Below are 15,288 nucleotides of genomic sequence, written 5' to 3' on the forward strand. Positions count from 1 at the left end.
CTGCCAAAGCGTCCCATTGACTGAACAGCTGCCGCTCTGAAGGAGCTGCTTTAGGACATCTGGAGGGCTGGCACGGCCCTGGTGAGCAGAAACAAGCATCACTGTATCACAGCCCAAAAGTGACAGTCCGCGGTCAGAGCATGGCACTGTTTCACCATGATGTTACCGTCACTTCCAGGAAATGTTTTCACCCCTGTCCCCCTTGCCAGCACTTAGCTGATGCTGACTCACAAGTAAAGCCCAGAGAAGTCCTGTTTCCTTGCTGGTGAATCAGCCATTGTCTCTGTTCTGTTTTTTTCTAATTATAGCCACTGGCAGGGTTTGCCAAGACTTGAGTGTTGATGAAGGAATTTGGAAAGGATGACTGAATTCCTCATGCCCTTCTCCCAAAGCTGTATCCAGGAACCTCTTGCTCCTGTCATGTTGCTTCCTACTGTGAAATTCTGGCTGTTATCCCACAGAGAATGCCTGCTGGCATGAGTATCCTTATCAACCTGAGGCAGGACCTGCAGAGAATAGAGGAGCTGCTGCAGGGAGGGACGCTGAGCAGGAGCCTAAATTAGGTGTGTGATGCTGTTTCCAGAGGAGTTTCTTTCTCCATTGCCTGAACTGGGAACGTGACAGCCCAAAGTTAACTCGTGGGAGCTCCCCCGAGGGCACGTCCTGAATATTTCCAGCTCCTGTTGCCATTGGAGATGCAACTTAGTGCAAAATTAGTCCTTCAGAAGCGACTCTCCTCCTCAGTCATAATTAGTAGACATTTTCTTCAGGAGAGCTGGATCAATACAGCACGGCACCATCAGCTGTAATTGCTGCAGCTGTGAGTGGGTTTAAAATGAAGTTGCATTTCTGATAGCAGAAAGAGAAATGGAAGAGGGTGGGAAAGAGGATGCAGAGAGTCCTGTGGAGCAATGGGTGTAGAGAACATTTTGGTTGATTGAGGCTTCAGCTTCTGGAGGGTTCCTTCTGCCTGGACTTGAGAATCTAAAATAGATCAGGTTATTCCTGTGAAGAAAATGATTTATTAGTTACATTTGGGATCCTAATACTCAGGCTCTTAATGTACTTTCTGAGGCCTATAGCTCAACTGGTTTGAAGAAGGCGTGATGAATTTGCATCCCACTTATGAGATCTCCAGTGTTCACTTGCCACTGACTCCTAGATCTGAGAAGGGAGTTTTCTCATATTTGCTGGAAGCAAGGCAGGTTCTTGGCTATTTTGTGCCTGGGAACAGGCTGCAGAGGAAGATGGAGCCTGTGGCACAGTCTGGTAGTTCCCATGTTCTCATCCTTCATGTGCGGACATATGCCAGCAGCCAAAACCAAAACAGGATCCTAACTGGCTTCTGCTGCGTTCGAAAGCTTCATAAGAACATCCACAGTCTTTTTTTGTTGTGATTTGGTTACCTTCTGCTTCTGGTTATGCAGACTAGGGGTTTCCGTGAGATTTGTGTATGACTTCTTCATTCAAAAGCAGAACTGAGATTATTTTGCCCTTTTACATAAAGCAGTGTAAATATTGAAACCTGTTGCTAAACACTGTGATGGCAGAATACTCATGGTTCATTTTTTCATTTTTGATCTTCTTGTGCAGGTAAGGCAGAAATAATAACATTGTGAAAATAATCCTACCTCTAGTGTACTAACTGTGAAAGGTTTAAGCTCCTGGAGTCGCTGTGTCCTCCCAGCCTGATTGTGCAGCCCACGTAGACAACAAGTGAAACTCTGCCTTCGTTAGGTTCAAAGTCCAAACTCCTGCCGAGCTTGGTAGAACCCCGTTTTCATGGGCTGAATATGAACTGGACTGGGTGGCTTGCTTTCATGGTGAGCTCATGTATCTAATGCTGAATCTTGGCTACATCCATCACCAGATTTTTTATAGGAATGCTGCAGTCAATGAGCACTTAGCACACAGAATTATTAAAAAAAAACCCAACCCAACCCTGGCTAACCATTTTTGCAAACTATTTGGAAAAAAATACCAGCTTTAACAGTGTAAACTTAATTGCCATAACAACTGTGATATAAATGTCAAATCTCTTATGTTTGTGTTTGATTCCATCGTAGCATATTTTTATTGATCATTTTTTATTTGTTTTGTAGAAGCTACTCTTGGCCCAGAAACAAGGGAGTTTACAACTTCTGCTCCAAATGCCAGCAAGGCAACATCATTTTCAACGGCAGTGATAAACAGTACGTTGTCACCAACAACTATACAGACTATATTTCCTATGAGTTCCTCTGACAATAGTACCTCTGCTTTTGCAGACGTTTCATGGACTCAGTTTAACATAATTATTTTGACAGTTATCATCATTGTTGTGGTCCTACTAATGGGCTTTGTGGGTGCTGTCTACATGTACCGTGAGTATCAAAACAGAAAACTTAACGCTCCTTTTTGGACCATTGAACTCAAAGAGGACAACATCAGTTTTAGCAGCTACCATGACAGCATACCCAACGCTGATGTTTCGGGGCTGTTGGAAGATGATGGGAATGAAGTCGCACCGAATGGACAACTAACGCTGACGACTCCCATGCATAATTATAAAGCTTAGAAGAAGTGCTCCAGCTATTCCAAAGTTGGCTTAAAAATGTTATAGGGCTTGTTGAAGGGGTATCAGGATCCGTGCCAAGGCTCCATGCAGAGGAATTTGCTCTTCAGATACTCTTATGCTGGGCATGCTGTAGCTTGCTGGTGAACAGAAAAAAGTGTAGTATATCCGAATTTCAGGTAATATGGTGAAATGCATTCAGTATCCTGTTCTCCATAAAGATCCATAGAATTCACTGATCTGAAAATACATTTTGTTTTAATGAAGAGGTGGTGGGGTGGAGAAAGCAGTACCCCATGATTAATCAGAAGCTACTTGATTTCCAGCCAACCTAATACTTAGGTCTGCATCCTTTAGTTTGAAAAGTAGCTCATGAATTAACAGTGGATTTTCAAGAAACAGACCTTTGTAAAGGCTTTATATTAGTTCCTGATATAAATTTGTTTGAAAAGGAGGACAAAAAAAGGGAAATAATTGTTCACTGTACTACCAAAAGGCAAGTAGAGGAGTGAGTTGCACACTTGAAAAAAGTCACCATTATCAGTTTCCACTAAGCAGGGAAACTGGAAAAAAAAAAAAAAAGAAAATATTGGAGTTAGGGAAGAGACTAAGCTTTTCCCTTTCTGAGTATATATACAGGGTGATGATGCTATTAAAACATAGCAATCCTTTTTTTTTTTCTAGAAGGAGTTAATGAACTTGTATAGTTTCTGTGCAAGGGAAGACGACAAGAGATCTCAGGGTTGCCGTGTAAAAATAAAAGCTAGGCTTAATACCCTACCCTGATAGAAATGGTGTGTTCTGTATATAAAATGTAATATATCTTCTTGGAATTGTATCTGTAATTATTTGTAAAAAAGACAACCAACCAACCAACCAAAAAAACCCAACAACAAAACCATGAACCCCTCCCCAACCTCCCCTATTCCCCAAGTCGTATTTTATCATCTAGATTTTAATTGTACAGCGGTTAGTGGCGTTGTTTAAAAAGAAAAAAAAAAATGAGGACTGTTTAAAATACTGTAAATTAGATGGCAATATTGTTGGAGCTGGGACTCTGGCAAACCCCGACTGCTTAAAGCTTTTCTTCTAGTGTCATTGAATAACTTTGTTTTTTAGAGAAAATGTGAGTGCTCCCTACTTGCATCTGTCAGATTTTCCCATTCCTTTAAATATAGAGTGCATACCAGTGTTGCCACGACTAGGGCCTAGTAGGTGTCCAAAAATCGGATGTACCATTCTGTTACTTGCTTTTAAATCTTTATACAAAATGCAGATACACTGTCATGAATGCATTGAGAGCCTGATCTTGATGGCCGAGCTTTTCCGAAGCGGCTGCTCATCATGTGTGTGGATCTCATTGCCATCTCTCCCGTGCTGACACGGTGATGGGGGTGACTTGCCGGAGGCTGAGCGCAGCCTCTGGGCCTCTTGAAGGGCAAAAGCAAAAATCTCCTGGATTTGGGTGAAAACGGCTTTCAGCCGAAGAGCTCGCAGGAGCTGATCTGCGCTTCTAGGCTTAAAAGCTGAAAGTGCATGGATGCTTTCAGGAAACTTATGTAGCACAAGGTGGTGGTGGGGAATCAGCTGTCAAAAAAACCTACAGGGGTCTTTAGGTTTCACGGATTCCCCTGATTTTTGTGGGAGGCTGGCGGACTGTTAGCAGAGGGAGAACAACTAATGGGGAGCACAGAGAGGTTGCACCACGGAGCTCCTCACTTGGTACCCGCAGCGTGCAGGCATGCCTCGAGGCAGGCACCGTGCCCTCCCTGTGCTGGGAAGCCGCTGGGTCCGACCTGTGAAAATCAATACCGTTACATTTAAGCAGGGCATGAAACAAATATTTCACCTAACTCATGACCAACCTCAGAACTAAAGCTGCGTTGCTGTGCGCGTTGGTGCTTTGCAAGCGATTGATGCTGAGGATAAATGAAGTACCTGCTAAAGGTCAGCAGGAGCTGACTGATGCATCCTCAGAGCCAGGCAAAAGTAAATATTTCTCAAGATGAGAAATGGTAGGAAGAATGTGGTGATTATTTATTTGCTTTCTGGTGCTGCATGGAGGCTTTTCTTATCATTGGAGACTTGGGGGGGGGGGGGCGGGGCAGGGAATAGGTGCTTTAAACACATGCACAAAGATGCCATTTCTGCCTCAAAAACTTGCTGCTTGATTTAAAGATGAGGCACGGCAAGTAAAAAGGAAAATAGTTGAGGATGACCAAGGGAAATGGTGAGGGCAGAATGTGATATTGCATATAGGCCTAAGCCAATGGAAAAGCTCCCGTTGCCTGCTATGGGTCTGGGTGAGGTCCCATAGTTTAGGTAATAAATTTGGCTGATGTCATTCAGAGCAACGTTACTTATAAGATGGGGGAGGACTGGAGGAGAAAATCTGGGTATTGCTAATCCTCGAGTTACTCATCAGACTTTTAAAGAGCAGAGTGGTGACAAAACAGAAAATTTCTTAAAAATTGTAATTATTTAGCAGTGCTGATTTAGCGATATACTTGCACTTGGTCACTTCATAGGGTGGGGAAAGGTAATGTAGGAAGTGTTAGCTTCTGGGACTAATGCTAGCAGGCAAAGTGAAGGACAGATTGTTCGCTTCAATGTTTCCAAAATACTTTAGTAGATCTTTTCACCTTTGCCACAAAACACCTCTTCCTCAAATTTTGGTATGACGGTAGGCTACTTTTTAACAGGAATAGGCTTTGATTTTTCTCTCACTGTAGAAATAATGACCATCTGCAAAATCAGAGCATGAGTTCAGATGCTGAGCCGTCCTAGTCCATGCCTACCACAGCACAGGAGGCGTTTGCATCTGGGCTGCTTCTGACCTCCAAGTTACTCTAAAGGCTTTGTGTTTGAGCCTTGTGTTTGGAAAGAGGAGGAGGTCAGGATGCCTTAGGGTCAGTCTGCCAGGGAGGGCGGTACGGCCATGCTGTTGTCTGTGGGTTGCACATCTGGATGAGGGGATCTAGACGGCCCTCGTAGATGTGATGGGAAGCTTGGTTGGGCAGGGGGGACCTGGCTGCCCAGGTCTGGACAGCAGAGGAAAGCACAGGATGTTCTTTAGCAGGGACTGGAGCACAGCAAGCACGTGGCACTGGGACAATGCTTGTCAGATGGCAAAATGACTCAGCAGGAAAATACCAGCCATCTCCAGCCAACCAGGCCTTTGGCATAGAGGAGCAACATTTAAAAAAGATGGATGCCTCAGCAAAGAAAGAATAAACAGCTTTGTGCTTGACTTTGGTGATGTGAGATTAGATCCTCCTTGCTCTCTCCATCAACCATGCAGCTGTCCCCTGGGCACTACAGGAGGTGAGGAAGAAGCTAGCTAGTTCCATCTCCAGTCAGCTTAGGTTGGCATTATATGTTGAGGGAGTGCAGAGCTAAAACACCTGTGCCAGGGTACTAAAGGCCACCAGGACCGCCAGCCTGCTATGTGTTATAACTTGTCATGAAGCTTCCCAGGTGTCGAGGTTTGCCCAACGCCACACTGGGCTATGGGCAAGTAAACCAGAAATGGACTTACAGGGCTGCATCGAGGCCCGACTCAGAAGCTAGCAAGACAAGGGGAAGGCATCTAGGTGACTTCCAGGGCTGATGTGGCAATACAGATATATGTAGCGTTCCTGAAGGGCCACCATGCATCCCCTTCTAACTGGGCACGCTGCTGTCTGGCTGCAGTGGTGTGGCTGTCGTGGAGAAAGGCAGGCGATGGCACGGCACGGTAGCTGCAGAGCATAGAGAAGGTATGACAAGGCAGGTGAGGGCTGGGTGAACGTGGGAAACCAGCTCTCGAGGCACGATCCTTGGGGTCGTGAGGGCCCTCTGGACCCAGCTGGTCTGGATGGGGTGAGCTCAGCTCCACAGTCAAGTAACTGAAGGCAAGAGGATATAATGGAGCGGATAAAGGGCAAAAAGCAATGATGTGTCAAAGGTGCGGGGCAGCCTGGATGGCTCACAACTTAGGAGAGCATTTGGTAAGCACAGAGTGCAACAGACATGCAAAAAAGCGATTGCGTTAATGTGAATAGATGATCTTGAATCTTACGAACCACTGTAGCTAGAAATAACTGCATGGAGTGCTAGCCCTGGGGAGCTGTCAGGAGATGTCATCCATTGGAATGATAATTCCCTTGGACCAGGCTGAGCAAACTTAGCACACTGGAAGCCGTTTAGGAAAGAGGAGGGGATGTATTCAGCATCCTTCGGGTATCCTGGCCCAGTTAACCACTGCTACACGGCATCTTTATCTCAAATGTTACATGCAATGTAAATGTGGCAGTAAGTTTGCACAGTCTCCTTCAAATAAAGGATATAAGATTGAATCCTAAAAATATGTTTCTCTTTAAAGTGAAGCTTTAAAATGAGCTCCCACAGGACTCTGCTCTTCATGTGTCAGAGAGATGGATTAAAATAAGAAAAATGTGGGCCTTAAAAGTTGTACTTGCTCCCAACTGAAACCCATCAGTCTTATTACACATCCAAATAAGGCGTCTCCTAAGCATATGCTATGCTTACAAATGCATTTCTAAAAAAAAAAAAGTGTATGATTTGAATATATGTCAGAATTTATACAGAAGAATGTTATTTAAAATGAATAAAAATAAATGTATATAATTTGTATCTATGCCACTTGGATTTTTGCATTTGTTTTTTGTTCATTAAAGTTCAGCAGGAGTCTTTCCAATGGTAGCAACCAGAGCTGGATTGAAACCTAAAGGATTGAATCTGATCTCATCCCAGTAATGACATTTGTTCCAAGACAATTATTCCTTCATTATACCCCTGTATGTGAGATGAGAACCACGGCACAAAAATGTTTTTTAACATCAGATATTCATAAGTACAGTTGACATTCTGTGTCAGATAATCCATTTAAAAAATGAGCCCTATGATCTCCTGTGTCTGCTTATTAACCATTCCAGCTTTCAGATACTTTCATTAACATGTTTGATAGCTAGACAGTCAATGCGTATTTCCCCATTATTGTCTGTAATATTCACATAGACATATTTTGTCAGAGATGTATGCAGTCATTAAAAATGAAACCCACAGAGCAAGCTAGAAATTGGAAGAGGATATTGTATCAGATTTTTCTTCATGACCACAATGGGTCTTTCAAAGGAAATTTATGTTATCAGATACTCTGAGATCCACATCTGTGGCGTCAATAGTTTTAGACAGTTCTGGTAGTGTCTGCAAAAGAACCTACGGAAAACTTGCATTTCTTTCTCACTTGTCAGTGTTAGGAAATTGATTTTCTTGGCGCAGAAGCAAATACAAATGCTAAAGGCTAGTTTTTTCTGCTGAATGTTATGTCTAACTCTTTGGCCCTTATTAAGCAAAGAACTTGAAGACAGGTAAGTCAGCATCAATTAAGTGAGCACTTAAAACTAAGTGTTCATTCAAATGTTTTACTGAGCCAGAGCTATGTAAGTAAGGGCCACACTGGTGAAATTCCAGGGAGTTTATTGAGACCTGATTTGCATTAGCAGAACAGTTTGATTGTGTATGACTTAGCTTTGGAGGAATTTTGCTCTAAACTGTAACAGGAGGCGGCGTAACTGGATGCTGAACCAGGTCCCCAGAGTAGGGACTCGAGAACAGGACGGCAAGGAGGACCCATGCTCAGCTGATGATGACATCCGTCCTCCTTGTGCCACCATCGTGCTTCAGCCAGAGCGCGCTGAGCAGCTGGCTTTCATCTTGCTCCTTGGGAGTTTGTGGTCAACTCATCCATACCATTACACTCACCATAAGTGTTTCTTTCCTAGACTCCGTTTAGCACTTTTTTTCTGAGGTGGTAAGGATCTTGGGCTGCCTTGTAAAGTAGGAAAGCGTTGTTCCAATATAGCTTCCTGGTATGAGGATTTAGCATAATCTCCCCCAATGTACTGCTAATTAAGATAAGGTTAAACAACATTAAGCAGATTATCAGAAGGCAAGTTGTTAACTGCTTCTAAGTAATACATTTCCCAGCCCTTTCTGCCCCTCGCAGCTTCTTGCTGCTGCTGCAGATTTTAAAATGTTGGGAAGCGCAGTAACCCAGGGAAATTTTCCATTGTGTCTGTGTGTATATACATGTATATATCTATAAGCCTTTATCCATCAGACAACCATTACATGAAGTGATAAACTTAACAAGGAGGGCCCTGCTCATGTCCTTTTAAAAGATAGTATGCTGGGACATGAACCGTGGCTCTGCAGACACAGAGGTGCTGTGCCAGCCCACAGCACACAAGCAGGGAATGATTTGCACTGTACTTGTGGCTGATGGATGCTGATTTAATGGCATGCATCAAATATGTAATACCTCACTGTAACCTTAAACAAGAGCAAATTGGTATCATCCTTTCAGTAAGTGGACTCATTCATTTTGTGAAGATCTGCTCTGTAAACAAGCCACATTTCAGACTGGCTGATCAGATCCTGCTGCCATATGGCAGAGCTGATTTTGCAAACTTAACTTCAGCTTGGCAGCAGGTGAGGCCACTGTAAAAGGGGACCCAGTCACCTAAGGTGACAAATGTCTCTCAAGGGCCATAGGGGAGTTGAAGGGACCGAACATCTCTTACGGTGATCAGACCCCAAATGCAAAGCATGAGGCATGTCCAGTTGGATAGGAGATGAGATTAAGAGCTTAGTTGTGCTAAGTAGTGCCTGGCATTTCCTGGCAGTTTGGGGGACTAACAGCTGCTCAATCATGCACTTATAAAACTGAAAGGCAGAAGTAGGGGTGGGAGGCTCACCGTGACCATACACATCCAGTGGTTGCAATGGCTGCTACCACCAGTCTAGTGCATTTTACAGGCTTACAACTTTAATCTATTCTGAATAGCAAGTAGAGCTGGTGCAGATACATGGAGAAAACGGAACTAACAGGGCACCATCGCAATTTGGAATAATAAACCCACAAAATTACCATGGCCCATGGTCAGCCCTTATATCCATGGCCTATTTCCTGGCCAGGTAAGAATCCCCTTGAGATAGCCCAGACAATAGTGAGGAAGTGAAACCTGACACACTCGGTATCAAAGAGGAAACCAAATCTAATGCTTAAGCACATGGTTACTCCTGTGAGTGAGAGCCAGGCGAGTGTCTCACTGGAACAGAGCTCTCTCATGTTACAGGTGATGCCATGAAAAGCCGAAATCAGGACTTAATAGTCAAAAGACTATTAAGCAGGTATCCTTTATTGCAGCGCTGGGCACACAGGGGATTTCTCCTCCTATTGTGTGCGCCTGATCACGTTAATTGCATAGTTTATATACAGGTTCTATATACATATTCATTAGATTTCTGGGAAATGTTTTACATATTCATTATCATATGCAAATGTCCCTCACACAGGCTTATTCGAGGTCTTTGGTGGTCTTCAGGAGTCCTCTGGTGGTCTTCTGTAGTCTTCCTCACTTGTGCACTGTTTGACCCTTCTCGGATGATTCTCCACAGTGTGATCTTCTACATGTTTTGATACATCTTATCCTAAAGAATGCTCGTTAGTGCCTGTATTATCTATGTCTATATTAATGACACAGTTCTCCAGACACTGCAGTTTTTTTCTTTGGTATCTTAAACATTGTGCAGCGTACAGAACTCTTATCTACTACCGCTCAGCAAATAATTGGGTAAAGAAACAGCAAGACCATTGTGTTCAGAAAAACATGTTGTATCACAGGTAATGCTGAGAGTAAGTCCTAGCACAATTCCCCAGTTGAGGTTGTAAATATTGCAGGAAAGTATTTCAATCCTACACACAGGTTTCCAATAATGAATTAAAAAAGAGGGCGAAGAGCATGAGAAGTAAGGCGAGGTTTGGAGCTCCACCAGCTCCCAGCACAGTCACCCCAGCCCAGGCTCTCCTCTGTGCTCAGGGACAGCAGCACCTAGGAGGAGAAACGATGGCGGTATTTAAGTCAGTTTAGCATTTCCAACTGTCCATGTTCTGAAATGTTCAATGCAGTCACGTTTTCCCCCCGAAAAAGCGGGAGAGCTGCAACGCTTAGATCTTTGCTTTACAAAAAACCCCGATTGTTTCAAAATCAGCCTGCTTCAATGCAGGACGGATTACGATAGCAGCTGGCTTCCCAGATTTCCACCCCTGCCAGTTACGAAGAATTAGTGACCCGGATTGGAAACTGAAGCGTAATTATTTCTTCTAGCGCCTCTCCACAGACTCGAAAGGCGCGCCCAGCTTGCCCTTAGCAAAGATGGCAGCTGTGCCCGGGAACGCCCCGCTCTGCTCTCAGTAAAGATGACAGCTCAACAGCGTCGCCTGTCCTACTTTGAAAAAGATGGCGGCTGGCGGACGTCCCTGTTGCTTCCCTCACTCAAGATGGCGCCCGACGGCTTTCTCTCCCTTTGCCCAGCTGGCAGTCGCCACCATCCCCCGCCCCGCTCTGCCCTCAGCCAACATGGCGCCTGCCCGCCCAACTTCAGCCGCTGCCCGCAGCAAACATGGCGGCTCCCCTTCAGTTTCCATTCTGCCCGCCTTAACGCTCCTCCGCGGCGGCTTCGGCGGCTTCGCCTCCGTCGACGCAAAGATGGCGGAAGCGATTGAGGCCGTTTGAATTCCAGCGAAGCCGCCAAAGCCGCGCACAAAGGAGCCCGGACCCGTGGCCACCGGCGGGACCCGCGGGCCGGCGCCCGCTATGGACTCGCTGCCGGGGGAAGACCTGACGCTGCCGGTGGCGTTCGAGGGCAGGTAGGCGGGGGCTGGCCCCACCGCGGGTGCTGGGCTGAGGCGCCGGGCCCGCCGCCCCCCCTCCCCACTGCTGCGTGTGGCGGGGCTGGGCCCGCCGGCCCCGAGGGGCTGTCGGGGGGACGGCACCCCCCCGGGCCGACGGCTCCTCAGCGGTGTTCTCCTCCTTCTTCCTCAGCGTCTGCCCGCTGCCAGACGTCTCCCGCGGGGTCCTCCAGCCCAGCCCGCCCGGCGGCGAAGGTAAGGCCGGATCGCGAGCGGGAGCCCCCCCCGGGCGGTGCAGGGGGACGGCGGTCAGGCCCCCGCGGCAGCGGCAGCCCGGCTCGGCGCTTCCCCGCCTGGCTCGGAGCGGGGGGCCGAGCCCCTCATCGCGCCGTCCCTGCTGGCGGAGGAGTCCCGCCCGCCGCTGCCGGGCGCTCGGCGCTTCGTGCGGGTCTCGAAAGCTGAGGAAAAAAACCCCTCATGCCTGAGGAAAAAAGGCAGGAAACGTCTTTAAGGGACGCGGCTTTTTGTAAGCGATGGCTTTTTAAGACTAGACACCGCCAGCAGCTGCCACAGTTACTGCTGTCTGCTGCGTTGCCTGTGGTCATGGCTTTGAGTCTTAGATAAGATGATCAGCGGTTTTGTGGAGCCTGTAGTTAAAATACTTAGAATATTCAGCAAGGCAATACTGCTGTTTCTTGTTCTGCTGAGTTTTAGGGAAGTTGCATGCTGCGTGTCATCGGGTTTTCCAGTTCAGCTCTTCAGAGTTACTTCCTGCCTGAACATCTGATCGAGACTCAGTATCTCAGCTTTTATCTATTCATGCGTTAAGAAGCCTTCCTATCTAGTTCCTGTTGAACAGAAGCTGTAATTCAGTACGTTTTTTCTATATGATGACCGTGTAACTATGTTCATCTTCAGGTGTGGGAGACTTGCTTGAAACATTTAACTTTAAATGGCTGAATAGTACTATTTTGAAACCTTCTATCTGTGTTGTTAACTGTTCCCTGCTCTGTTATGTAAATTTGAGGTGTATGTTTTTGATTTCTCTTTATGCGTGCATGTATCCAGCAACATAACTTGGCTGACTTCATGGTAGATGGTGTAGGTAATTGAAACTAAGGAAGATCTCTTTGCTCATGGAAGGAAGCAAATATAAGAAACATACCTATGCTGCAAAATAATGTTACTGTATTTTGCATGTGCTCTAGGAAAGCTGTCTTGTGAAATTAATTAGAATGTCAAGATTTGAAAACCACTGGCTGATATTCTTCGGGTTATTTTCAAGACTGCTCTCCATAGTTGCATAACAATTTTGGAAGTACTTTAAATGAAATACTTTCTTTTAGTTAGTAGGAGAGTCAGTTTGAGTCCTCAGCTACCTCTTCTTTATATTTAAGATGATGTGAGTGCTACGTGTTCTATACATCTTGGTTTAAATGGGTGATGTTGGAATTTGGGAGCTTAAGTGAGAGACAACTTACTGTGATCAGAACTACTTAGTAGCACTAACACGTAATGTAAACAAGGGGCAAAAAAATGCCTCCCTTGCTTCCCAAAAGGTGTTGTACTTTTATTATGTTTAGATTAAGGTAGGCCTTTGCTGTTTCTAAATTGTAGCCTAGTTTAGAGATTCTGCTGTCTGAACTTCTGTCTTCTTAAATGTCTAGTGTTACCAGATGTGGCAGAAGATACAGTCTCACCAACTAGAGCTCGGACCATGAAGGACTATGAAAATGTAAGCAGATTTTTAATATAAGACTTGGTGACAGCTTTATGGCCAAGATATTTCTAACATGCTGGCTAAAGGTTTTGCTCTCTGGGTCAGGTTCTTAGTTTGTGTCAGTCAACGCAGTTGATTGAATCTGTTGGAGGTGTGACCAGCTGGCTACCTGTGCTTTGAACCTCCATTTCTTAAGTATTGCTTTCAAAAACAGGCAAAAACTTGTTGTTGAGACTAGCCAACTGGTGGTCTTGAGTTGCAAAACAAAAATTGGCATGCTCTGCTCAAAAGTTCATGCAGTCTCCAGAAACATAAGAAATTGATTTGCAAGTCTGCAATTGATTTATTTCAGGAAAGCATCAAGTTTATTTTCATTTAGACTAGTACAGGATTTGGCTTTTTAATTCATTGACTGCTGTATAATACTTCTATCTTTATAATTATGTACGAGTGTGCTTGGAATACTTTTGTTGTAAAGGTCTAGTATCATTGTGACAATCCTGTAGATAAAACTGGTTTTGGCACTTACTAGAATATAAAGGAAAACATTAGATTTTTTTTTTAAAAGACATTAATTGTATTTGTTGTTTAAATTGAAGAAGCCAATTGTTTATAACTTCTGAACGATGATTTGGTTGGGGTATAGCTGTGTTGCACGACAACTCCCCTGTAAAGTTTTAAATTGTTTAACTCAAGTTCTTATGATTGTGTGCTCTGAGATGACTGCTACAGATAAAGGCTGTGGCTTGCTATCTTTAGGATGTGTTCAAGTGTCTGCAGTTTTTAGTGTGCTTCTGTAACGTTGTTATGTTTGAAATGAGTGTTTCTTCTAAACTCTTTCTGTTTCTTGTGGCCTTATATCCCTCTGAGGAGAAAGCCGTGCTCTTCGCTCAGAATTTAAAGCTTGTTTTGGAAAGCCTTGGTGAAGGATGTTTTTTACAGTCTGTATCTACTTCACTTTTTTGTTGTTGTATAGTGGCTGGGGTAGAAAGACAGTACCTTGGCATTAGTGTATGCTTAAAATCTTTTACCGTGATATGTGCCAAAGACCTCAGCCTAGAATATGGATTCCGCAAGTGGTTTATTATCTGCAGTGTTCATTTGCACAGGGGAAAAAGTTGTAGAAGGGAGGAAAAATCTGTTGTTTGTTCTGTGTGATGTAGAGGAGAAAGGGTCTCCCCCCACATCTTTGGCTTCCTGATACGTACAGACCCTTTGTGTTAAACTGGGCTGTAAAACTTCTCATAGGCTTTTATGTGTGCCAACAGTAGAATGAAGCTCAAAAATCCATTCAAGTAAAGGAAGAAGAATCCATTAAACACAATTAAACACAGAGGTATTTCTATAACTTCTGTTTTTGAGTCTTTAAGATTGCTGGTAGCTGGAAGGCTAAACTTGAGAAAGGGAGCATTTACTTTCTTTGTCCTTTTACTGTTTACCGAGCATCCAGTAGTAGCTGCGTTTAGATGCGCTTTTGGACTGACATTGTAAGGCTGTTCTTATCCCACTTTAAAACAAACCTGAATTAGCAGGTAAAGTTTCTGATAGATAAAGTTTGCTGACAACACCAAGCTGTGTGGTGTGGGCAACATGCTGGAGGGAAGGGATGCCATCCAGAGGGACCTTGACAGGCTGGAGAGTTGGGCCCGTGTGAACCTTATGAAGTTCAACAAGGCCAAGTGCAAGGTCCTGCACATGGGTCAGGGCAATCCCAAGCACAAATACAGGCTGGGCGATGAGTCGATTGAGAGCAGCCCTGAGGAGAAGGACCTGGGGGGGTGTTAGTTGACAAGAAGCTCAACATGACCCAGCAATGTGTGCTTGTAGCTCCCGTATCCTGGGCCGCATCAAAAGGAGCATGACCAGCAGGTTGAAGGAGGCGATTCTCCCCCTCTGCTGTGCTCTCGTGAGACCCCACCTGCAGTACTGCATCCAGATTTGGGCCCCCCAACATAAGAAGGACATGGACCTGTTGGTGTGGGTCCAGAGGAGGGCCACAAAGATGGTCAAAGGGCTGGAGCACCTCTCCTATGAAGACAAGCTGAGAGAGTTGGGGTTGTTCCGCCTGGAGAAGAGAAGGCTCCAGGGAGACCTTATAGCAGCCTTCCAGTACCTAAAGGGGGCCTGCAGGAAAGCTGGGGAGAGACTTTTTATAAGGGCAGGTACTGGTAGGATAGGGGGTAATGGCTTTAAACTGAAAGAGGGTAGATTTAGATTAGGTATAAGGAAGAAGTTCTTTATGGTGAGGGTGGTGAGGCACTGGGAGAGGTTGCCCAGAGAGGTTGTGGATGCCCCATCCCTGGCAGTGTTCAAGGC

The 15,288-nt window shown here is 45.1% G+C and overlaps 2 protein-coding genes across 4 annotated transcripts in view; both read left to right on the forward strand.

Annotated features, from left to right (window-relative positions):
* The window catches only part of MEGF9 (multiple EGF like domains 9), a 56,144-nt gene extending 48,946 nt beyond the window's left edge, over positions 1-7,198 (forward strand). The window contains exon 6 of the mRNA XM_052815344.1: positions 2,103-7,198. Within this exon, the coding sequence (XP_052671304.1) occupies positions 2,103-2,557 (455 nt within the window). The 3' untranslated portion in view covers positions 2,558-7,198. The remainder of the gene's footprint in view (positions 1-2,102) is intronic.
* Positions 7,199-11,078: 3,880 nt separating this feature from the next.
* Positions 11,079-15,288, forward strand: part of CDK5RAP2 (CDK5 regulatory subunit associated protein 2) — an 84,903-nt gene continuing 80,693 nt past the window's right edge. For 2 of the 3 annotated variants that reach the window (XM_052814559.1, XM_052814560.1), the window contains exons 1-3: positions 11,082-11,270; positions 11,446-11,507; positions 12,920-12,987. In XM_052814559.1, coding sequence (XP_052670519.1) covers positions 11,218-11,270; positions 11,446-11,507; positions 12,920-12,987 — 183 coding nt within the window. In that variant the 5' untranslated portion in view covers positions 11,082-11,217. Of the gene's footprint in view, positions 11,271-11,445; positions 11,508-12,919; positions 12,988-15,288 lie in introns of all 3 variants that reach the window. The other variant, XM_052814561.1, reaches the window with a different exon arrangement.

Source organism: Harpia harpyja, chromosome 19 (assembly GCF_026419915.1).
Source record: "Harpia harpyja isolate bHarHar1 chromosome 19, bHarHar1 primary haplotype, whole genome shotgun sequence".
Lineage (NCBI taxonomy): Eukaryota > Metazoa > Chordata > Aves > Accipitriformes > Accipitridae > Harpia > Harpia harpyja.